The 26219-nt window shown below is 35.9% G+C and overlaps 1 protein-coding gene across 1 annotated transcript; it reads right to left on the reverse strand.

Moving 5' to 3' along the window:
- Positions 1–20892: 20892 nt before the first annotated feature.
- Positions 20893–23054, reverse strand: LOC145672790 (uncharacterized). Its single transcript, XM_081741948.1, has 2 exons — positions 22734–23054; positions 20893–21223 (listed from the first exon to the last, which is right to left on the reverse strand). The coding sequence occupies exons 1-2, from the start codon at positions 22986–22988 to the stop codon at positions 21053–21055; spliced, it is 426 nt and encodes a 141-aa protein (XP_081598074.1). The 5' UTR covers positions 22989–23054; the 3' UTR covers positions 20893–21052.
- Positions 23055–26219: the final 3165 nt, after the last annotated feature.

Consider the following 26219-nt stretch of genomic DNA (forward strand, 5'->3'; position numbering starts at 1 on the left):
GGGACGTCTCAGGGATTTTTTGAAAAATATACTTCTATATAGGGAAAAATGGGACATGGTGGGTATATTTTTTTTGGCGGGCTTACTTTTGCACCTAGAAGATTGAAAATGTGCACAAACATTCAGCCTACCTAGTAGTATTTATCAGATTTTTTTCAGATCTCTGCGTTAAAACAGGGGGGTCCAGAGGGGAAGGAAACTGAAAAAAGGATTTTTTAGACCAAAAAATTCCCGTTTTTCAGGATTTTCCCGCCTCACGTACATGATGGAGACACGTGAGTCATACCGTCTGAAAGGCAGTTCCATTCTGAAGAGAATGACGGTCGAATTATTATTCTAGGTTAATTAGGGACGTCTCAGTGAATTTTTTTCAAAATATACTTCTGTATAGGGTAACATGAGGAAATTTCTGATTTTTTTTCTGGCGGGCTTATTTTTGCACCTAGATGATTGAAATTGTGCACAAACATTCAGTCCACCGAGTAGTATTTAACAGATTTTCTTTCAGATTTCTGCGTTAAAACAGGGGGTCCAGAGGGGCTAAAAGTTGAAAAAAGGGAAATTTAGACCAAAAATCCCTTTTTTCTGCAATTTCCCGCCTTAGATACATGATGGAGACATGTGAATGGTACCGCCTGAAAGGCAGTTCTATTCAGAAGAGAATATGGGCGACACATGACCCCAGGGTAATTAGGGATGTCTCAGGAATTTTTTCCCTGAGATCATAGTGTTTTGTGGTAATTTGGGGCATGGTGGGAAATTTTGATAAAATTTCTCCCTCCCTTACTATTCAAGATAGAAACTTGAAATTTGGCGCACACATTTAGTATACCAAGTACTATTTCTCAGATTTTTTAGATGGCTACGTTGACACAGGGGGGGTCCAGGGGGAGGCCAAAGTTCGAGAAAAAAAATTTCCCTCCAAAACTTTCACTTTGACATTTTTTCCCGCTTCTGGTATATGGTATGAGCATGCAAGTGGTACCATTTGAAAGCCAGCTCTATTCTGAAGAGAATGAGGTATGAACCATGATCCTAGGATAAATAGTGGTGATACAGTAGCTGCTTGACTGAAAGTCTAAAAAATAGCCCAAAAAGCCAGAATCCGGAAAGGGTTATTGGAGATACAACTTTTAGCTGAATCTTGGATAATGTGTGGTTAGTACGTTAATTCTACCAAGAGAACACGGTAGCTCAGTGTTAGAAAGTTGACTTCTAGTGCAAGAGGTCCCTTCTGCGATCTCTAGTCAGGTGAGTTTGTGTGTATGTGTGTGAGGGAACATGATGCCCGTGGGTTTTGTGGGGTTCTCAAGTTTCTTCTCATATTCGCAATCTACCAATGAAGGAATTGGTGGAATTATGGTTAGTATAATTCACTTTTATTAATCATTTGTCTACTTTGGAATAAAGGACATAATCGTAGGAAATTAAACTAAATATTCCAATGACTATGATTTCTAACTTTCTAGGGTTGAGTTCACTATTCTCACTCCTCGGAGGCGTTGTCCTAATTGCCTCATCGTCTTGCCAAAAATGAAAATCCTTAGCTATGATGGAACGGATCACTTGGATCACAACTTTTGTTTGCGTGTCACTTCTCAGACTCAGTCTGACCGGTGACCCGGACAGACTCAGAAACATGGAAGAAGCCAAAATATCAGCTCTACAGCATTACTCCTGAATTTCAAATTGGATTAGTTATATCAACACTCGAATTGATTTCTGGTATGTCATTTCTTAATCAAGGTACCGTGCCTGCGATATTTAAAATATAATTTCATGTTTATTCGTTTTCCCAAACATACACTATATAAAAAGATTGAACAAAACACTGTTTTGGGTTCAGCGGCACCTTTTATATTCTAAATGACAAGTTTTACACGTTCGCTAGATTACTTCGAAATTCCTCATAACAAAAGCATGTAGCTTACAGAGCCGTAGCTAGAGATTTCGGCGCCCCTTGAACTCACAGTACCAAGCTTTTCCTTTTCTTTTCTGTTTTTTTACATATAAGAAAAGTAGCTTTTAGTGTTTTGCTACGCCGAATTTTTATCTAGCTGCTTGGACAAACCATTGCAACAGCCAAAAGCGATCATTATGTTTTCAAGAGCCTTATTTTGGACGTCTTGAAGAACAATTATGGAAATATACTACTATTTACAACGTTTCATACTATCGATAAGAAACGAAATTTTAACACATTAGGAACTATATGCTTTTAAAATGTTAAAATGGGTGACAGCATTAATTTCCAGTAATAATTGTAAATTTCTGTAATTTTATTCTGTATATGACCGCACATGTAGCATTTTAATTTCGATTCTTTTACGGTAAAAATATTTGGTGAAATGTAACGGAAATTCAAAAGGAGCTTACTTTGAGAATTTCTCAAATCCTTCGTTCTCCTATCATGATTAATCCGATTGGGCAGAAAAGCGTGATTATGTAAGCAAATTCATCAACATCAAAACGCCGAACATGTATTTCAGACTTTGACCGTTAATGATTTTGAAAACACTCCTGCGTAGACTGTCATTACACGGCACCTTGTATATCACATCATCATTAACAAATCATAATAAATTTTTAAGGTAATAAGTAAAATTTTGTTGTTACTGTTATTGAAACGTTTGGTTTGCGAGTGAGCGATATTTTTTTTTTTTTTTTTTTTTTAACGAATCTACTGTCTTCTTCGCAAATCGACAATAATGTTGATTTAATAGGGTGCCAATAAGTTTTCGGGGCGACGCGTCATTTACTCATTTCCAACATTTTGTTCTTTCTTCTTGCTCGCTCGGCACCTTCTTACTATCAGCGCCCGGGGCAACCACCTCTTCACCCCCCGTAGCTGCGGCTCTGGTAGCTTATGTTTACTGTGATTCTCACGCGTTTATACTCTGATATGATATGATATCAATTTCATACTAAGAAATGGCGTGGTTTATTATACGACATCAATTTTTAGTTTTACAGAAAATTCATTTTTCTCGATTTTCTGGCAAACTACGCATAAGGATTTATACTTACTTACATCCAGGGCCGTGCTGTGTAAAATCAGCGCCCGGGGCGATAGTATACGGCGGCGCCCCCATATATATATTCCAAGGAATTTTTCCTATCTTTTTTACCTTTTTTCTTCCGAATTTTCGCCCCCTTACTTCGGCGCTCGGGGTCGTCGCCCCGCTCGCCCACCCCACGGCACGGCCCTGCCTATATCACTTTGTTCAGCTAAATGAGATCGACCAATTACATAATATCTCATCTTTAGACATTTATTTCCTGCTAAACTTTAATAATACTACCCTCCAAAAATATTTTTAGTATAGGAGCCACGAATTGTCTTAAGAAAATTACACACAAACACACTCAAAATGAAACAGCTACCAGAGTTGTACTGTACGTATTCACAAGCGAACTTGAATGCAGGAAATTACGCACTAAGTTTAATTTATCTTGCTTTATACAGTAGCAACAGAAAGAAGCTTCTCAAATAACACTAAACTTGTTCCAGCAGACATGGAAAAATATCCCCCGGAAGACTCTTGCGGACAGCGCACAAGTATGAAAAAGAAAGAAAGAAAAAAGCCAAAACCTAAATTGTACCCATAGAAATCCCTGTCCCTCAAGAGATGTTGATAATCTGTAAGACTGAGTCGTAACACAAACACGGCGAGGTGTTTGTACACGAGATGAGAGCGGCATAGAGTAACACCCGGGAGACAGCCAGGAACAGAAAGCCCGTGTTACATATAGCCTTCGGTGGTCACTAGATGTATGTAGTCTCTCTCACACACATTCTGTCATGGCGACAGGATAAAATCAAAATAAACTTCCGGGAATGGAAGAAAGCTTTGAAACACGTACCACACGAAAGATCTTGATTCAATCTGGACCTGAAAACAAATTAAATAATTTTTCTTTCCTCCTTTTTTCTCTCTCCGGGAATTCAAGAAGAGGAAACGTTAAACCCAGAAGAATCAAATAAAACCTTCCCAGACATAAAAGAAGAACAACATACCATGTTATGACAGAAGAATGTTCAATGAATATAAGAGAATTAGTTAGAAATGTAATAATAGATATAGAGAGAAAGAGAGAGGGAAAAAAAAAACATTGTATTCGAACATCGGATTCCATCCTGCCCGATCTTTTGTAATCCTATATTAAAACTCTTTTACTGATTGTATCCCTATTTCAAAATTGTAATTCAGGAGTATACTCAAGGGGAAATCTTGGCTTTGACTGCGTCATTGATATTTTACAGAGGGGGGAGGGAAAATGCTTAAAAATGTAAACCAGTTACCAGTATTATCTTTATCTGTCTATACAGCCAATTTAATACATGCTATCTGCGAATAGTATGATGTTTCCTCATCAGATGTCAGTACTGATTTGAAGTATACGTATTATAGTGAAACAAAATAGGCGCTGCACACACGACATTTGAGGGATGGAAATCCATTTTAAGGCTGCATTTCAAATTTTAAATGTTCGCTAAAGTGCAACGTCAGTGTTGGTGTAAGTTCGAAAAAAAAAAAAAAAAAGAACTTTTGATATGCTTGACAAGTATACGAGCTTTGTGACGAGTTTCAGACGCTAGTTGGTATCTGGGTGATGTGCGAAAGAAAAGAATCCGGAAAACCTCGGATAAGTCCTGCTTCTTCAGTTATAATTTTTGAAAAGTTTTCAATGTCGCCAAAGAAGTCTGCTACACAACGTGGACATGATACTTGCAGGTGTGGTTTATTGTAATATTTATTAAACATGTGATGTATAATTAACTTTAGCACTAACACATAATGTAGTTTTCTTTCATTAAAATGTGTAGTTGATTGATAACAGATTGACACATTACCTAAAAACCTTGATTATAGGTAGAAGATTGTCCTGATATATTCAAGTATTCTGCAGTGCATCTAGTATTCTCTAGGTAACGTATTTGCTTTACTCATAACGCATCTCACTTAAGAGTAGACATTTTATGGAAGTAATTTAATTAAACACTAGATACATGTAACTTATATTAATATTACAATTATTATAATTAATACCTTTTTTCATTGGAAAACTTCTATAAAATATTGCGAAAACACGTTATACCATCAAATTAACATAATTGAAAAGCAAATGTAAATAATATAAATTATTTTAGAATATAGTATTATTACAAGAAGTATGTATACCGCTGTTAGGAATATTAAACAACAGTAGATAACATGTGCTACTTAATAGTGTATATTTGCCTTGTTAGTACATAAATAAATAAATAAATAAATAAATAAATAGATAAATAAATAAATAAATGGATAAATAATCTCCAGCAGAGTAACAACTATCAAATGACAACGAACGGTATATACTAGTGGTGGGCACAAAAACCAGTTTTTGAAAATTTAAAAAAAAACGGTTTCGGTTTTCTCAAAAACTGGTTCGGTTTTTCAAAGAAACCGGTTTAAGTTTTCTCCAAAACCGGTTCGGTTTTCCACTGGATCCGGTTTCGGTTTTCTTCAAAACCGGTTCCGGTTTTTGCCAGAATTTGTTCTATTGTGTTTCGTTGTTCTCTGGAAATTGAATCTGTTTCCACAGAAATAGTTTTGTGTGTTTTCCAAAAGGTTTCACCGATACCGGTTTTGGAGGAAACCGAAATGTCGGTTCTTCGGGTTTCGGTTTTTCTAGAACCCGTTTTGTCCATCCCTAGTATATACCTTACATTTTAGCGCAATAAGGATTCGTTTTTTCTGGAAATCGACGCATGAGATTTTATGTTTAAACATGCCGTTTTCCATAGCCTTATATGATCTACCAACTGATATATTGTAAGGATCCACACTTTCTAGCGTAGTTACCACACCACAAACACATGTCACGACAGTAAACATGTATTATTGTTTACCAGCACAATTACAAAAAGACGATACTAGGAGGATACAGGAAGACACGAAGCCGGTTCGGAGGAAACCGAAGATGGACGAACCCCAGAGGACACCCATAAAAGAGACCCGTGAGAGGACCGAGGTATCAGTTCATAACTGGTGATTAACCTAACAACACCTTCTCCTGAGGTCGCTGTGGACAAGGAAGAACCTAACCATACCTTGTCTCTGGAGGACGCCGTGAACAAAAGAGATATCCTAATTACAAACTACATCCCCAGGCTGCAGTGAGCAAAGGAAGTTCCTTATAAACCGTCTCCCGAGGTCGCTGTGGACAGAGGAGATTCCTTTAGCAACATTCCGGAGGCTGCAATAAGTAAAGGGGTTCCCGTACAAACCTTGCTCTAATTAAACCTTAAAAATCCAAAACCATTACAGTGCACCAAGGATAGACTAAATTTCGAAACACTGTTTTTTTTTGTATTACAAAGAAACTTTGTAAATTGTTCATAGAAACTTATTTTATAATAAATTGATGAAGGGTTTGTCTCGAACTGTTTTATTTGACTCTACCCTAAAACATGTCAATATAGACGTGTAATATTTGGACAATATTTTATTTCAATATAAACAAATCACAGTGTTTGACAATGCCATCAAAATTATCAACTTCGTTAAAGCACGACCTTTGCAGGGTAAGCTCCTGAAAATATGTGTGAAGATATAAGAACCATACACAAGTGATTAAAGTCGACGATTGTCCCGTTTACTTGAACATTGATCGGAAGTTTCTTGCCTTTTGAATAACCAAACCAATTTGCTGGCATATTATTTGAATGATGACTGATTGTGCAAACTAGGTTGCTTGGCAAACATTTCACATTGATTTTAAACTTTTTACAAGAAAATAACATAACAATGGATGAATTATTACCAGCAATAATAAAAGAACATCTTAATAATTCGCTTCAAAATTTGAATTCATATGTTTCTAAGGACACTCAGGAATTGATTCGAAAGAATTTTGAGTGGATTGTAATTCACTTTCAGTGACGTTAAAACCAGCAGCTCTCACTGTGGCAGAATATGAAGTCCATATAGACAAGCTGTCAGGCTTCGTTTAAAAGGAAACGACTTTTCGAATTTTGAGTTGTTAGGGGAGGATTTTTCGATGTTAAGTTCAAAAGTTAAATTGGTCTTACTACCTTTTGGTACTACGCACCTCTATGAAATGGCCTTTTTGAGGTGCACGGTTACAAAAACTACACTTTCGCCGCTGTTACTCCTAACGTCTAATGTGGAAGCAGGTGGAGTTAATCCTGTGTTGCAATTTGGAACACACCCCTGAACTCTCCAATCAGTTACGGCTCTAGAGTTTTCGCTTATTGGCATGACGTGGCAACAGCCGACTGCTTTCAAGGATATGAAGTCATCAGAAGCCAATGGGTGATATCAATAAAAATAAGTAACTACTCCTGAGAAGTCCTGCTCGAGAATCGGAGTATCTACACCTGGAGTAATCTCCTCCCTCAATTTCGTATCAATAAAACAAGCCACTACTCAGGTCTAGTCTGCTCCAGATTTATGAACGTTTACTCGCGCTTCCTCTGCACGTAGCACTGAGTCGTATCAATAAAAGAAGTGATTACTAATTTCTCCCATTCATCGCGCAGTCATTTCGTTGTTTTTAACCTATGGCGTGTATCTTAAAAGCCATGAAACGGGAAAGTAGCAACGATAGCTTCAATCAAAGTGCATTTGTGGATATTCTAAAAGAGTTTCCAGTGGTACTTTCAAAGTCACAGCTACCAGAAAGTAAACGAAGGAAAGCCGAAACTTTGAAGGTAATTAAAGTGAAATGCAATGAAATATCAAATACATCTACGACTGAGACACAAATTCAAAAGAGAATCTTTAATATTCGAGCGAGAATAAAACAAAAATAAAAAAGAAGAAAAAATAAATAAAAAACGGGAAAGAAGAAAGTAATATTGAAACCATGGGAATGAACCTATTTGAGCTGACGGATGTTGATTGGAATCCAGCAATATCAAGATTAACACGACAAGCACATGTAACGTGTTGTCCAAGGTCTTTGTAGATTGTTTGGCTTTAAGAACGAAATCAGACACTTGGCTCCTTTGTTTTCTTTTTAATAAAGTCCAGCCACCCACGTCATAAATCACGTCCATCTGATTGCGTTTTCCACTCCATACGTGTCCCCTTTCGCCTTGACATAAACAAAATACATTCTCATGTATACACCCTTTCTATCAACGTTGAGTTGAGTTGATTATTAGTTTAACGTCCTTTTCAGTAGCGTGCCTATATGAGACAGAACCCACTGATTAACGTGGAATCCAAACCACATGACATCCTGCCGGGAATCGAACGCGGGTCTCCTATGCCAAAGGCATGTACGCTAACCGCTTAGCCACGAAATAGCTCTTCCTATTAGCGTATTACTCTCCAAAACACTAGGTTTCTTTAATGCCACTTATGTATAGTCAAGTGCTCCGATAGCACCCGGAAATGTATATTGTTCTTGCCACTCTGCCTTTGCTGTTTGTATATTACGCACACTTCCGGAAACAATCCATTTTCAGGTAGTGATAGACAGTACTTTGAGCCACACCAGAAACCCCTGACAATCCGACCTGGAATCCTGGATCACTCACGTAACGCAAGAAAACCAAGGGCACCGATTTCTCTGTAAATGGGGCGGGGGAGGACATTCAGATGCAGAAGGTATATATATCAGGGTTTTAAGACAAATTGCACTCTAATTATGCCAAGTATTGTATATTCATAAATACAATAGGGGGCCACACATGAGCTTTGGGGTCCCGGGCCCCCACAGGATCGGCGCCCTTGAAGAAAACCCGCATCTTTTCATCATTACGTAGTCCACCACCCCGAATTTCGGTTGATTCTCCTTAAAAAATGTTGTGCTAATCACTACATTTTCTTTCATATACTTATAATGCTTTTTGTAATCTCCATTTCCAACATTTCTATGCAGTTTATAAGTTTTTCTACGTAGTAAAACAATCATATACTCTGCCATATTTCTCACGGAGTCACCTATTTAGCTTGCTCCACAAATTTGGAGAAGTTACTAGCATCCCAGAGGAGTCTTTGATTTTTATTGATATCAAACGCGTAGTAGTTACTCGGCTCGAGAACAGAGGTGTGGTTACTTCAAAAGGACGGGGCTTCTCGAGGTCAGCCGAGACGACTAGTGCTCAGTTCTCTTTTTATTGATACCAATGCGAGTAACTACTTCAAAATTGGGCGTAATGAGTAACTTCTCCGTTTTATTGATATCACCCAATGACAGGCCCTTGCTCTCTTCTTCATTAACCGGCAGCGCTATGTGATTGAAGAGCGGTTCACAGAGCGACACGACTAATAAATATTGAGCTCATTTCAGTGTTGCCACACTTGGTACAATTGTACCAAATTCAGCCCTTTTTGTCGGTATTGTTGGTACCACGCTGGCAATATCAGCCCCTTTTGTGGAAAAGTTGGTACAATTCTATCCAATTCAGTACAATTTAACAAATACTTTTCAGTAAGACTTTTCCTACATCTCACGTTACCCATACTGCGTGTTGGACTCTTAAAAGTGCTGTTGAACATTCATTCTGTGACGTTGCACCGCATAACGATACGAACTTTGTGTGGAATATTCGTAATTCAAACTATATTGGAAAACAAATGACGCTAGATGGGCGTATCCGCGCCGCGCACGGAGACGAGGAAGAAGAAGTGTGGTCGAATTTTAACTTGAAATTAAAAAAAAAAAAAAGTACATACACGTTGAATCAAGTGTTAAATATTCTGAAGAAGACCATGTGTGCGCAAGTAAGTATGTAATTTATGTGTCGTTGCAAAGATTCTACACCATGCTTTTTCGGGGTCTTGTTATTTTTTTGTTTCTAAAGAGTAATGTATAAAAACTGCAATTTCTTGATTTGGACTCTTGGAAGAGGAGGGAGGATTGTTCTAGAACTTGACATCTTTTAGTTTCATGTTGTAGAGCCATGTATTACACTGGTATAAAATAATAATGAATTCAGCCCTTTTTGTTTCAATTTGGTACTTTTTTTCAGCCCACTCCAGAGCAGTGGCGTAGCACACTTTTGCGGGCCCCCCCGCAAAGTATAGAGAAGGGGCCCTAGTTGTAAAGCCGACAGAAGTAAGGTTGAAGTTCTACTTCTTTAAATCTTTATTCACCGCAAGACTTCGGGGCCCTCTATACCTCGGGGCCCCCCCGCACTGCGGGGGTTGCGGGGGCAGCTGCTACGCCACTGCTCCAGAGCTAGGACTGTGGCAACACTGGCTCATTTGGATCCAGAAGATGATCATATGAGTATTTAACTGATTTCTGCGACGCCGGATATTTACAAACTGCTGAAATAAGCAAGCACACTGTCCATGTCCACATTAACTTCGGGAGTACATTTAAGATTGTAACGTTTCTAAAAAGAATTTTAACAAACTACTAATTGTTGTATCATTTTGGAGATTTTAGTAATAAATAAGATTGTCTCTAGTTTGTTTCTAATAAATAAAAAAAATGGATTTTCATAAATATCTACTCATATTTGGCATAATTGTTAATAACAATAATAATAATAATAATAATAATAATAATAATAATAATAATAATAATAATAATAATAATAATAATAATAATAATAATAATAATAATAATAATAATAATAATAATAATAATAACTAATCACTCCTGAGGCTTACAAGGAACTATCGCTTCAGAAAGGGCTCCGCACTTTAGAAAGTTTGGGAATTACTATATATTAGGTGGGCACCCACGCGGGGAATCCACCGTGCCAGAACGCTCCCAAATTCAAAACTTGACTATTATTTGTACACCTCCTTAACGTAACAATACTTGTTTAACATAGAAGTGGTCGATATAGCCTAAATATTTTATTTTACACTTCATCTGTACTCTTTCTTTTCTTATAAAAAAATATCTAGATATATTCTGAGAATAGATATAGCAATAATTAATAATTACTTATCGTCTTTTCGGGTGCAGAATAACACAGGTTTAATACTATATAGACGTATTGGACCCTCCCCCCGAAAAAAAAAGAAATTTTGACCTCTCCTAGCAAAAATTTCTGGGTGCGCTCTTGCTGCATACAATACTGTTAACATTTAGATAGACAATCAGTTTTCAAGCACTGACAGCATAATCCACTGTACAATTCCGCTGAAAACAGATGGCAAAATTGTAGACTAATGGTGTCTTATTCTGTTTTTGTTTTTGAAGGCAATGCTTGTGCAATTAATAAGGAGTCCATGGGAATTTTTTTTTTTTTTTCGTTCAAACTTAGATAACGATTTTTAATCAGTTTGGAGTAGTTTTAAATAAGTGTCATATAGTAACCAGATATCGCAAAAACATTTAGGGTTTATAGGTATATTTACAAAAGAAATGGTCAAATAGTTCGGGATTCGATAGGTATTGCTGTAACTTCACTTCCATTCAACAATTTTGAATTATTATTATTATTATTACTGGACTCTGCAACTGACAAAACCTATATTTCATATCTAACATTTCTAGTGTGACCATCGCTAACACTTTCGTACAAGATCTAGTAGGTCTGCCTACACTGAATATTTTAGTGTTCTAGTACTTTCACCAACAAATCTAGTACTTTTCTCCTCTTGTTTTCTCATAAATACGTTCAGGAGAGGAAAAAGGAATCTCCTGGAAACTTTTTCTGTCTGTTTTTTTTTTTTCAAGTTGTATTTATGAGAGCGGAAGTGAAACATAAATGCCATCCGGGCATCTCCTCCAAATGACCACAGTAACAATAATACATATTTGGTAATCCATTTAAACAACAGGCTATTAAGGAATTTCTTAATAAGCTCAATATGTGATATTTCTTGTTTTCTCCCGACATCTATATTTGTCACATTTTTGCGTTACTTAAGTGGTTTTACAGTGACTTCTAATACGACAATTAAGCAGGGATTCCCCCAGGATTTTTAGTTTGGGGATGTAAAGTCAAAATTGGGAGGGTGTAAATGGTTTTTATGGTTTGTATCGAATTTCGACTGAAAAAAAAAAAGTTGGGAGTTCTTTCAAGAAAGTGGGAGCCACTCTCCCACCCATAGGGCAGGAGGAGCTGTTGGAAACCTTCTAATAAGATATTAATATCGTACAATGCCATAAATAGGATGAAACGGGAGCAGTCCCCAGATCTAGTACCCAAGTTAGTACGAAACGTTTTTGTTGGGTGGTCACACTGAATATTTCCTTTTTCTAGTACTTACGTTCATTTTCAGAAGCCATTAAAATGTATTACGTATCGTATTTTCGTTGTGCAAAGTCAAGAGTAACGCAAAACAATCACGTACTCACTAACGTTACAATTAGTGCGTTCACAATGATTAGTAAACTCGTAAGTTAAAATAATTCCCTAGGTACTTCTATCGTTTCATTTACAATACTGGAAGAAAACTGTGAAGTTTATGGTATGTAAAATATATGTAGATGGTATGTGAATTATAAAATCAGCAAGTCCAATCCTCGTCCATTAGTACTAACTAATCCGTTTTCAAATAATATTGTACCAAATTTAAGAAATAGTCTTTATCTGTTTGGCATTTCGTCATTTGCAAGATTTTCGTCTCGTTCTTTTTAAGCGCATTAGCTGTTGGTCTAAGGAACAAACTTATTTAGACACAAGAGATATCAAGCTATTTAAAATAAACGTTATATATACCTTATCAATATCCAGGATTTTTCAGTAATCGGTGAAAGCTTAGTGTGGCGAGATTGCGCACATTTACAGTGGCTAATATATTTAAATAATTATTCATTTATGTTGTTTGTCATGTATGATAAAGCAATCATAAAATTATTATTGTTCTTATTATTACGTGTTCTGCCTTTTGTAGGTCCTGGGACTAATTACTTTTTTTTTTTAAGTTGGGTTTGGGTGTGGAAATGCTTTTCCCACGTTTCTCGATCTTCAGTTTTCTCTTTTAACTTCCACCATTTTCTATGTTTCAAATCATCGATCAGTTGTGTTCTTCTTCTTCCTTTCCTATTCCTAGCTTTCCTTCTATGTTTTCTTCTATGGCAGAATGAAGAAGACTGTGTCTTCGCAAGATGTGTCCAATCAGTGTTGTCATACGGCGGGAAATTTCCCGCAAAACGGGAAATTCTTAGCATTGGCGGGAATGCGGGAAATTCTGTTGGAAAATGGGAAATTCTGTCAACTTTTCTTCCTTTTCGTGTCGTCTCTTATCACTTCTTGTGCTCACTTCTTTTTACATGGAATAATACATAGATTGGAAGCGTTTTTCAAGGTAAAAAGAACCAGAACAGGAAAAGAGAGGTTTATAAACCGAACCAAATTGAACTGATTGTTAATCACGCCAATATCCGTTTTCTGCGAGAAGAAAGAAGGGATGGAGGGTTTATGACCCTTTGCTTACTTTATTTGTTATGGCCAGTCATTCACGGAATTTTAGGGTTAAGTGAATACTTGGAAGTACCTAGCACACTCACACACATACATTCAAATATATATTTATCTCTATAGCCTACCAAATAAACTACAGATAAAAGGATGGTCCTATAATAGATTTCTCCCCCCACAGAAAAGATGTACTTCTGATTGATTGTTCGGAGTTATTTGATTTTAATTTGAAGATATTAATATAATGATTAATTAATTAACGATTAATTAATTAATGACTGATATTCTTTCTTGGCGAGGAATTTTGCAAGCGATCGGGAAATTTCAGGGCTTTGAGCGGGAAATCTGTTATTCTGAATCTGACAATACTGTGTCCAATCCAATTGGCCTTCCTATGAAGGATGATGACTAAAAGCGTCCTCTTCTTTCCTATCTGTTTAATACATCATAAAGTTATATATATATATATATATATATATATATATATATATATATATATATATATATATATATAGATAGATAGATAGATAGATAGATAGATAGATATAGATATAGATAGATAGATAGATAGATAGATAGATAGATAGATAGATAGATAGATAGATAGATAGATAGATAGATAGATAGATAGATAGATAGATAGATAGATAGATAGTTTAAAAAACTCTCAATGAACTTCTTATTTGATGCAACACAAAAATGTTTTACAGATCACTGATTAGTGCATTTTAATAGTACCGGTATGGTGTTTAGCGCTGGCATACACCCGAGAAATTAATGGGAATATATATCGACATTTATCATAAAATTCTGTCATGCTACTTATGTTCTATGTAAGATTTTTTTTCTTATCAAATTGACTCTCAGTGTCCACTATATTCAGTGGCGTATTTAGGGTGTGGCTATCGGGCTCAAGCCCCCCGAAATAATTTCATTATTATTTTTTCTCTTTATACGTACAACACAAAACTTTCTTACTGGTTCTCAAGCCACCCGCGAAATAAGATCCTAAATACGCCAATGACTATATTGAATACTATGTGGTGGCAGTTATTTCTAAAAGTATACAAATGCATAAATATATCGTTCATCGTGCCTCATTAATCTGTTTAAATACTTAAAATCTTTCTAAAACCTGAATCAAAAGTTCTTAATATTAAATGCAGAATGATAATATTTTCTTATAGTTTTATGTTGTAGAAATTAGTTCATGTATAATTTACTCTTCACAACAACAAGAAGATTATTAATTTTATCATATAACATTTTAACATTTATTTACTTTAATTTATATCATATATATTATTTGTTGTTAACTGCAATATTTGAAGTTTATAAAATACCAGGTAAGTATTCTGATTGGATTTTTCCTGAGAACGTCACGTGGAGATGTTGAGAACCTTTATTATAAAAGCAGAACGCCTTGAACTGGCTCGGGAGATTAATACTCCCGGAAGTAGAAACCAAATACACGGCTCTGATTGGTTGACGTTATCCGTTTCTTGCCACGTAGCACAGATATAGCAGAAATCAAAGGCTTACAGTTGTCGGTCCTCGGGGCAGAGCGTGCTAGCGCTATGGGATAGTAATGGAAGTCGCTTCTGGCGTGGGTTCAAACCAGGCCCTGGATTTTTTAAAAAATTTATTTAAATTTTCACAACACTATTTCATTAAAATAAGATGAAAACAGTGTTGGGTAAGTTACTTGTAAAAATGTAACGCGTTACAAGTTACTTTACTTTCTCTTAAAATGTAACGTGTTAGTAACGCGTTACTTGCCTCAAAAACGTAACTGTCACTTTACTTCGAAAGTAACGCGTTACCTTTAGGTTCGAAACTTTGAATATATGGAAAAAATCTTATTACTTCAGTTTTTCGTCCTGCTATTACTACCGCTATTATTATTATTATTTTATTATTATTATTATTATTATTATTATTATTATTATTATTATTATTATTATTATTATTATTATTATTATTATTATTATTATTATTGCACGTTCTGAATCGATTTGTGTAAATGCAAGGACAAATTTTTACTTGACAACTATATCAACATTTTAATGTAATGTAACATTGACTAAAATGCCATACTGCGTTACTCGTAGGGATGGGCACGAGTGAATTCGAGTTTTCTTTGAAACTCGATTCGACTAGAAACAGACATCTTTGAGCTCGACCCGAGAACTCGGCTTGAAAAATTTACTCCAACTCGACTCGAATTCGGGTCGAGTTTCGAGTCGAGTCGAGTCAAATCTAGTGTATAGTTTCGAGTACTCTCTTCAAGTATCTTATATAGACAATATAATTATTATCAATGATACTACTACTACTACAACTTATTTTTTTCTTCTTCTTCTTCTTCTTCTTCTTCTTCTTCTTCTTTTATTATTATTATTATTATTATTATTATTATTATTATTATTATTATTATTATTATTATTAATAATATTATTATTATTATTACGATTATTATAACAACAACACTGTGTATAAACATGAAAGATAGGCGGTTCATATATGAATACTTAAAAAGTAGTTGATTGCCAACCTCGGTAGTCGTGAAGTCTAGGAGTAAAGGACATTGTTCACGAGCTTCTGAATTTGGTTGAGGGTCTAGGTTGAGTATTCGGGCTCGAGCCAAACGTTGTTAAAAGTTATAGGGCACTGGCCAATGGTTGCTTATTATTATTCTGCTAAACTAATTATATAATAATAACAATGTTGCTATGTAAAATTAAAAATACAGAATATAGAAAAACATCACACTACAACTGACGAAATGAGAACACATGAACTGGGGTGAATCAAAATTGCCAATAATTCTAAAATCGATACATGCTGTTTAAAGCTAGTTGTTCCAAACTCTATAATCAACGGGACTGTAGGATATGCAAACTGATCTAAAAGAACCCTAATATTACATACCATCAACATTACATCAATAAAGTAGGCCTGCTCATCAGAACACCGTTTATTCATATTAAACCCTTACTGAATGTCGTTCATTATGTCACCCTAATTGTTGAAAAATATTTCCCACCGGGGCACCACTTTACTTTTAAATTCTGTTCAGCAGTGGCGTACTTACGATTTTGTTTCGGTGGGGCTTTGCCTGAAAATTTGAAAATTCTACAAGATATTTTATATACTTTAGTAAGTAAGATTTCGGGGGGGTCTTAAGCCCGGAAATCCCACCCCTAAATAAGCCACTGCTGTTTACCATCATCTTCAGTTTTTAAGAAAAAGTATTCTTTCAAATGTTCGAACGATAAAATATTTTCGTTCTCCATCTTTATAAAAACAACACTATTCAAAGTAAAATAGACTACTAGTACCATTGCACTCGTAGTTCACTCACTGAATGTATTGATTTGGAGCTGTCAAAATCTAAGACAAAATCTTCCAGGTGCTTGCAATCAGTACACGTGATTTCCCTGAGGCTGTCCTCATCTTCCAAAAGCAGCAACTGGCACTTTATTTTGTTATGTAAATAAACAAATCAAATTGTATCTATCAATGTATTTGCAAGCCTACCAACGTAAAGTTCGTAAGGCGAAACGGGAAAATGCGCATCGAGATTTCCCGTTCCGCCTTGCATTAAGATGAAAAGTGATAACAGGTTTTACATTAAAATTTCATTGCTAGAGGTCATAAGGCGAAACGGGAAAAGGCGAACAGTGCAGGAATTGTCGGTCACTGACATCGTTCATGCTCCATTGTTCCATTCTGAGAAATTCACTTACAGGAAAGAAACATTTGTTTCCGAAAAAATATATACATATATTGTTGTTACTCATCCGAAATGTAACTCGAAAAAGTAACGCAAACTAGGTACGTTACTTAAAAATTTGTAACGCGTTACCGTTACAGTTACTTTGGAAAAAATGTAACGCGTTACTAGGAAACGTTACTTAAAAAGTAACGCGTTACTTACGTTACGTTACTTCCCAAGACTGGATGAAAATAATAGCCTACTCAAAAAATTATTTACTTACTTTTTTGTAGATTAGCAGTAGTAGTAACGGGTTAGAAGCCCCGCAGGTCTTGTTTTGTTTCACCTTGACCCCCAATATATAAATTTTGTGACCAACTTAAAAGTACTGGCTAGGGTAGCGCGCTAGAAAAACGTACTTCCGAGAGTATTACTCTCTCGAGCAGGTCGTGAACGCCTCAGTCTGCCTAAAATTCTAGTAGTTCACAGCCAGGCTAATAGTTGTCGCTAGCTGTACTGCTTCCTACTTTACACCAATAGATGTTAGTAGCATGCAGACAATTTGCAGTAGACTTTAAGGAAACAGCTAGTAAATTAAAGGGAGCGGATCCACTACGTAGTTTGTATCAGTGTCAAGAGAGGTCACCAGCGTAGGTCGCTTCTAGCGCCCGTAGTGAACTCAGTTGGTTCTTGCTTCTCAAAGTGTTTCCATCTCAACATGCCAAATGGTTTCGTTTCGTTTCGTTTCATTAAAGTACAGGGTAAATCACCCTGAAATTGGAACAGGCCAGTTTTTTTTTTTTTTTTGGCCCTTTGTAGATTTTTTCAGATTTATTAACATCGGCGTTATCTACTTTTCCCCCTGTCTTTCGTCGATGACATTTCCAAGTGGCGTCTGTTTATTTTTTTTTTTTTAATTTATTGGAAAAAGTTCGCTTTTAAGTGAAAGGCTTTCATGATATTGAAGTTTTCTGCTCGATTCTAGGCAATAGGTTAAGGAATATGTTTTGTTGCACATATTTTATGTTGATCGCTTCGTTAAGCCCTAAAGAATGTGCATTTATGTCATACTGTTAAAAATTGTACATTTGTCGCATGCTTACAACGGTGCCAGGAACGTAGCTAGGAGAGGACAGGGGGGCCCACGGACCCCCTAAAAGTTGGCTTAGCCCTCCAAATATTTATTTAAAGTTATTTATATGGAGCCCATTTGCTAATATGGCTTCCCAAAATCAGAACTCTAACTACGTTCCTGAACGGTATCAAAAATTAGAATTTCTAATGTACACTCATGCCCAAAATTATTGTCGCATATCTATAAATATGTTGTTCTAGGAATAAAATTTGATAACAAATCCGTCCAGTATTTCTTACAATGTTAGTATGGGTAAATTTCAAATGACATGTGGCCAATTTCATGTCAAAAGAGCAGTAAATAGGAACAGTAAAACGAAAATAAAATTGCCTTGTCCATTTAGCAACATTTTATTTTACTCATTATAATCCTCATATTTATAATTCTTTTCCTATGAAATTTACCACAAACATACATTTCCCGATTATACACATAGTATCAGTATTTAAAGCAACCTGCAAAATCATTATCAAATTATATTCTTAGAAGAAGACAATTATAGATATGCGACAATAATTTTGGACATGAGTGTACGTAGACCGCCTTTGCTTGGCACAAGGATATAAAGCAGTTCTAGAGATGTTAATTTGATACTATTCAAGGTAACAGTCTACTAGAGATTAATTTGATTTTAAGGTCTTCTACTTGGTCTAGTATCTAGCACACTTGCCTTCGGAGCTCGCTATCCAGGGTTCAGTTCCGGTAAGAGATAGGGTACAGTAGAACAAAAAAATGTTCAGATACCGCTAAAGGCAGTAGATCTCCTGCAGCCACCATAGAATAAGAGTAAAGCGTTAAAATAAAAAAAAATACTGATTTTCTTGATTTTTAATTTAAAAAAGATTATCCCAACTGGTCACTAACTGCCTTGTAGAATCTTATGCCTTAGGCGAGCAGACTTGTCTTCAACATTGGGAGGCGGGCAGATTTAAGGTTTATTCTGAGTGGACATTAATTTCATCTCACTTTCCTTTCTGGCGACCGGACACAAATAATTAAATTTCTCCCCCCAAAACACATTTCAAATCGGATTATTGGGGACAATCCCCCCAGTTCCAAGATAGGAGGGGACATGTCCCCTTCACCCCCCGGGATTTGCGCCAGTGTATGTATGGAGCAATGTAAACCAAAATTACTAATTCGAATCTTATCATTTAATCTACTATGACATTAGTGTTAATTGCATGGAAAACAAAATAATATACATACATACAATATGTAACAGTTTTCAACAAAAATTAAAACTAATATAGTTTGCAATGTACCGCAGCATCAATTCTCATCGAAACGAAAATAATATGTTTACGACATCTATTTAAAACGGCACTGATCTAAACATGTTTAGGCATAGGCCTATTTTTTCTAAATTTTGTACCGTCCTCCACACCTCCGTCCTGCTAGGAGTAAGATTGTAATTCCTGGAATAAACTAGACGATGGAACAAGACAGCTATTGTCACGGTCGAGATGTAAGAATGTAAAAATAGTTCGTGCCGGCAGGGTCAGAAACAAGAGAATGTCATTTTTCCCCCCACCTGTTGGGAAGGAGACCGAGGTGTTTGGAATCTTGGCTAAGATAATTGCCGCTAGTCTAAATTGTGAATCAGCTAGTACAAAAAATGTACTGAAAAAGGAAAAGGTATTGTGCTTATAAAATTTCATCCCTTCACTTCAGCTGTTGCTTTTGGCAATGAGATAATATCGAGTTCGCAGAAGGAAGTCTGCAAATGGGAACAGCTCTTCAATCTTCTCTTCCGTGGTCAATAAACCCCCCTTCCCATTTGCAGTGACCTTTCACAAAAGACTATTTCTGCTTCAGAAGAAAAATAATATTGCTTGCTTTGTCCATTCATCTGTGAAAGCTTTCAGGAATGTTTCGGAGCTCATTTGGGTGTTTCATATGAACATATTTCGCGAAAAATTCACACAGCCAGGAGTGGAAGCGGAAACTATTGAAAGCCCTGTTGTTGGCGGGAGGTGTTCCCTATCTCCACAGAATGTATACTAACAAAAATTATATTACTTGTGCTTATAAAAGAATGCCAAGTTGAACTTTTGATTTTATGTTTAGCGTCCCTTTGAGCAGCGAGGCTACATGAGACGTAGATATACAACTCCTGAAATCCGAAGATTATCGTTCAATGCACTCCCATCGGGAATCGAACACGGGATCCCGTTCACGTCGCGCATAATAGCCATTAGACCAGCAGGGAGGATCACCCCAAATAGAACATGGATAGCAAACAAAACAATTCATTTCCCATCTTCACAATCATTAGTAGGGTGAAATAACAACTTACAAACATTATTTTAAAAAGAATATGGTTAGTTGAATATATAGATAAAATATTCGTCGGCTTCACCCCTAGATCTCCCAGTTTGCTCGGTTTACGGCCTCTCAGTTCATGAACCTAGAACCATATTTAATTTCATTTGGGGCTTTCCTTTGGGGCTTCGTCCTCAGCCTCCCTTATCCCTTTTGCTCGGCCAACGGCCTTGCATCCGATAAACTTGCAAGCACACCGAATTTCATTTCAGATCCGGAAATTCGCTCCGTGTACGGCCTCGCATCTCATTAGGCATTTACTCGACCTCATAATTCTGCAAGCATATTGAATTTCAGTTGTAGTTGCCAAAGGATTAGCTCCAACCCAGGTTTTGCAGGTTGAGTCAGATTGAGTACGTGGGGGCTTCGCCCTCAGATCCAGGGGCGTAAATAAGGGCCCCGTAGACCCTGCATTGCGGGCGGTCTCAAGCCATCAGGGGCCCCCAAATCGCGAAGTGGGAAGTAGGGAAGGGCCCACTCCACCCTGTCTGCGGGAGGGCCCCCAAGCCTTTAGTTACGCCACTGCTCAGATCCCCTTCCCATACCACTGCCCATAACTTCTTTTGCTCCACCCTCCGTCCACGTATACAGTTATCCATGGTATACCATCTGGATCTACATGGCCCTTTTCAATCGCTAATCTTCTTTCTTCCTCTCCAGCTTCTTTCATCTGACTCCAAAGAGAATCTGTCCACACCTACAAAAGATATACAATGTTTTAGAAAACATGACATATCGTTATTTTGTTCTAATTTTAATTCATTACAAATCTCATTACCTTTCTACTTTGAGTGATGTCAATAACGAACAAAATAAATTTCCCTAGTCATCGAGAATGAGACTCAATTTCTCTACGATTGTGCAGAAACTATACGGATAAATAGTTATTTTTTGTCTCTGTATGCTTTGTCTGGTATGTATTGTAAAGACTAGCAACGTTCAGAAAATTTCAGTTTGAATTTTACTTTGTATAAAATGTAGATAGCGATTGAGGCTTCACCTCTTGACTCCCACATATGCTCACTCTACGATCTCGCATCTAATAAACATAAAATCATCAATGTTTGGTTAGCCTACGGCCCTGCACCTTATGTTCCTGCAAGAGTGCTGAATTGCAGTCGAAATACCGGGTGGCCAAATAGCGTTCTCGCTTGCTGTGTGGGAGATTCGGGTAATATTTCGTGAAAGATCAATGTTTTAGATTTCACGTTAATTTAGATTAAAGTCTCGTATGGCTCCGGTGCGCAACCATCTCATCACACACACTATAAAGTATTCTTGACAACATCAATATGAAAATTCCACTAGAGCAGCAAAACGAGTGTGATCCACAATTCGTTATATGGCGGTTTACGTAGGTTGAGGATCATAACGAGACTATGCTATGGTCGCAGAGTGGTGCAAACTCCGAAAACGTAATCAAAAACTCCTAAATCGAAGTTTCAACTTTGATACTTCTCCAAATGGATAGGTTAGATTAGTATTTTAACCATTAGGAACCCGTTTTTTTTTTTTTTGGGGGGGGGGTCAGATGCATTATACTGAAACTCCACCCTCCGTCCACTCTAAATATTTTCCTTCCACTTCCTTCATTCCACCATTATCCCTTATTTCATCATTACCGCCTTCCTTAGTCGCGGTGCAGAAGAAGAAGAAAAATAAGATTTTCTCAAAAGCAAAAGTAATTTATTATAAATTCGTCATATTTGATCGCTATCAAAGCTGAAATCACCGATTTATGTGCAAGTTTTTTCTTTTTCTTTTTAACGATTAATTTACGTTTTCGAGTTTTTCACATTTTTGGCAATTGAAACTACTACGTTGCCCTTGTAACCAGGTCAGCAACTAGAAGGGGGCAATGGGGCCAGACCTCCCTAAATTTTTCATGGCTCGCAGATCTCAATGCATCATATACTATATTAACACAAAAAATCATGAATTTATATATTTGTAACAATTATTTTAAGTCTTGGGACCCCCTAACATTTTTATGGCACCCCCAGACTTCTATGGCTGGTTGCGGGCCTGCTTGTGACTAAGATTACTTTCATTGCGCAAGTGCTATTATGATAAAATCTTCTATACAGAACTATATCAATGCAACTATTATATTAGCTACTTGTGATATTGTTGATAAGTAGGAAAGTCTATTTTTCAGGTTTTTTATTTTCCGGGAAGACCAAACGGATTTGTCAATTATTACTTACCGGTTCCAGATCTTGTTCAATCTTGTTGAATAGTTTGAAGCTCATACATGGGATATCCATAATACTGAGGAATTCCTCTAGATGAGAATACCCACTTCCAATGGAAACAGTGCCCCAAACAGCCCCAGTATTGATTACAGATCTTTTAGACTGTTGTTCCTCCTCCGTAGAGTGACATACTTCGCGTTTGCACACGCGGCACTTGAAATAGAGGTAAGACACTACTCCTGAACGTCTCTCTCTATGAAAATCCATTTTTCCTAAAACACATATCTTTCTGTGGTTTTCTTGGAGCTTTATGGACCACTTGAGAATGTGTCCCAAATTTACAATTCGATAGCCATTTGGAAAGTCATTGCGACTAACAATCTCTGTTTCGGGCTCCACTACAAGAGATGGTAGAGACTCAGTGTCAGAGCTGAAATGACATAAAATAATAATAATAATAATAATAATAATAATAATAATAATAATAATAATAATAATAATAATAATAATAATAATAATAATAATAATAATAATAATAATAAAAATTTGTAGAAATGAAAATAAAATTTATAGAAATTTAGTGCTTATATGTTGAACGATATGGCTTATATGAATAGGGTGAATAAATGAAGGACAGATGGTCAAAAATTACTTTTTTCCTGTATGTAGGACTAGAAATGTGTTTATCTTTTTAAAAATTCGAATTAGATTTTCTTCTCTATGACTATTAAATTATCTCCTATTGTCGCTCGAAAATTAAACCAGAAAAGTAACTTATATATCAAGTTCAAATGTGAAACTGGTTTTGATCTTTCGTTTGCAATTTAGATAGATTAAAACAGTGCAATTTTAGACTCGGGTTTCATGACTTTTTGGGGAATAACCAAGAGTAGAAAATCATGTGGAGTAAAAGCCACGACGAAAAAAAAAAAACACGTTGAGGGCAAAAATCACGCTGCCGGAATCTTTGATGTAAACAAACAACTGAATGTTGTTGTAGGAGGCTGAGTCCCCTTCAGGGGTGAGTTGACCAAGTATTTCTAAAAATTATTTAGTAGGAATAATCTGTAAATTAAGCGTGATTTTTTAAAAAGCTTTCCACTAATAAATTGCGTATAGATATAATTACTTTTTCCTCTAAACCTTCAGTTACAATGAACATTTTAGCAGGTGATTTTCCTCGAAGTGTACATATTTTAGCAGTAAACCATTATAAAATGTATGATAGAATGAGTCGAGTAAAGTACATTTCTTCAAGTCTGAAATATTAATAGTCCTAAAGTAAAATAATCGTTTAATCCTTATTGTAATTCTATATGTTGTCAGTTAAATTAATTCCTAATTTTTATTTTAGTTGTATATTATAACAAGTATTTGTAAAGCATCTAACTCAGGTGAATTCTAAACAGTATCAAAGAAGATGGGAAGTGTATTAGGGTATATATATTATTGAACCAATAAAAGTAAACACTTAATAAATAAGGTAGAATACATTTCCTAAAATACCTACATATACAAACACATAATATTCAGACATAAGATGCAATATATATATATATATATATATATATATATATATCGCTGGTCTAGTGGCTAGCACGTGCGCTTCGCTTCAAGGGGTCCTGGGTTCGAGTCCCGAGAGGAGAGCATAGAACGATTATGGTTCGGATTCCATGTTAACCAGTAGGTCCATGTTTCATATAGCCTCACTGCTGACAAGGGACGCTAAACTAATATATATTTATGATCAGAGAGAAAAGTGAAATTTGTCATTGCTTCATAAAAAGTAATTTAAACAAGAATACTTATGATATCTACTGACCTTAATTTCGATTTTTGCAAACTTGTCAAGATCAACGGGTTATCAGTGATCGATTTGGAGGGAATACGGAGAACGTCGTTCTCCATTTACCAGAAAATCGAATATCCGTTCCCCTACTTTATTTCGTTCTGGGACGCGTTACCCCGGAATCTTAGATAATAATTTTGTTATTCAATCTATTAGAGCAGTTTATATTAATACATAGTGTTCCCCAACTTCCAAATCGACTACTACAGGTCGTAAGATATGCAAGGATCCTAAAAATAGTGATTTTTTTTAAATGTGGCATATTGTTCCAAGCCCTTCATATATAACATTGCGCATAATAGTATTATTATATGTATCGCTGTATAAAATTAAACACGCAAATGTTTCACGTAATTGTATTTTTTAAAAAATAATACACCTAGCAATATTATAATAATCCACTAAAAGATTAGTGAAACATGTTAAGGGTACAGGGAAAGAACAGGGCTAAGTACATTTTTTTCTTCGATTTTGAGATTGCACCCAACCGTAAAAGTATGCGTTGCACACGATGTTTTAGACTACCCAAAATGGTAAAAAAAAAAAAAAAATTGATCATTCCTCTGTAAATTGGATGTTAAAAGCAGCTATATACGTAAACAACACGCTCAGTCAGACTACAAAAATAGTTTTGGTATAAAATCAATAAAACTGGATTTACAATGTTCTTTCCCTGTATACATTTAGATAGAATGATAACAATTTTATAAAAGAATAATTTTATGTTGGTTCAAAGTAATTAATAATCAGGATGGAAAGTAAAATAAATCTCACCTTTCTTTATCATCTGATTCATCCCTTGCAATTGGAACCTCCATAGAACTTCCACTTGTTTCTTCCAAAGATACACAAACAGAAGTGTCACACTTGGAGCTATCTTCTATTTCACGCCTTTTTATCCAAGATAAACGAATAGCCTTAGAAAGCTTATTTCTCTTCCTACTTCTGGAAGGACATCGCCGCGTTCGACCCATTTCTAAAACACTAGCTGAATAAAACTGTGCGTTGGTAACTCTGTCAAGACTTATCCAGACTGCAAGAAGTTCCGAAAAAAAAACGTCGCCTGAAGTGGGCGGCGCCACCTCACAAACCAAGAGGGTGGCATTTTACATATTACGAAATTATTTCATGTCTTTTTTTGAAATGCATATGTCTATATCCAAAACTGTGGTACCAATCAAAAGATAAATATATAGGGATTTGCCTGATATGCAATATATAGGTATAAATAAAGTATTTTCCACAAAAATAGTGCTCAAAACTGAAAGTTTGCTCCTCATACGGAATTCAGTAGTATCAGCAATGCACTTTTCCATTTTCAATTAATAATAATTTAACATCTGTCACGATATTGACGCGTATTATTATTTTATGTCAATGAGAAATGTGTAAAGAATCATATACTTTTTTAAAAAAATGTTTCTGACAATTGATTACAGAGAAAGACACGTAATAAATATGCATAATTAATAATTAATTATGCAGTAATTAATTATCTAATTTTGTATAAAATCACTTTTAATCATACATATAGTCAATGTAATTGTGTTTTCATGCAGACAGAACATGAGTAATGCATTAATATTAATAAATCTCAAAATGGCAAATGTCCCCTTAATAACCAAAAGTGGGAGCCTGACGTTATAACT

Source organism: Thermobia domestica, chromosome 16 (assembly GCF_964235325.1).
Source record: "Thermobia domestica chromosome 16, izTheDome1.hap1.1, whole genome shotgun sequence".
Taxonomy (NCBI): Eukaryota; Metazoa; Arthropoda; class Insecta; order Zygentoma; family Lepismatidae; genus Thermobia; species Thermobia domestica.

What these genes read in the sequence shown, in the direction of transcription:
- LOC145672790 (XM_081741948.1), bottom strand. Translation starts at nt 22,988, where the DNA reads ATGGATTTTCATAGAGAGAGACGTTCAGGAGTAGTGTCTTACCTCTAT. An exon ending in TTGAACAAGATCTGGAACCG is followed by an intron (nt 21,224 to 22,733) that starts GTAAGTAATAAT and finishes TATCTTTTGTAG; the next exon opens with GTGTGGACAGATTCTCTTTG.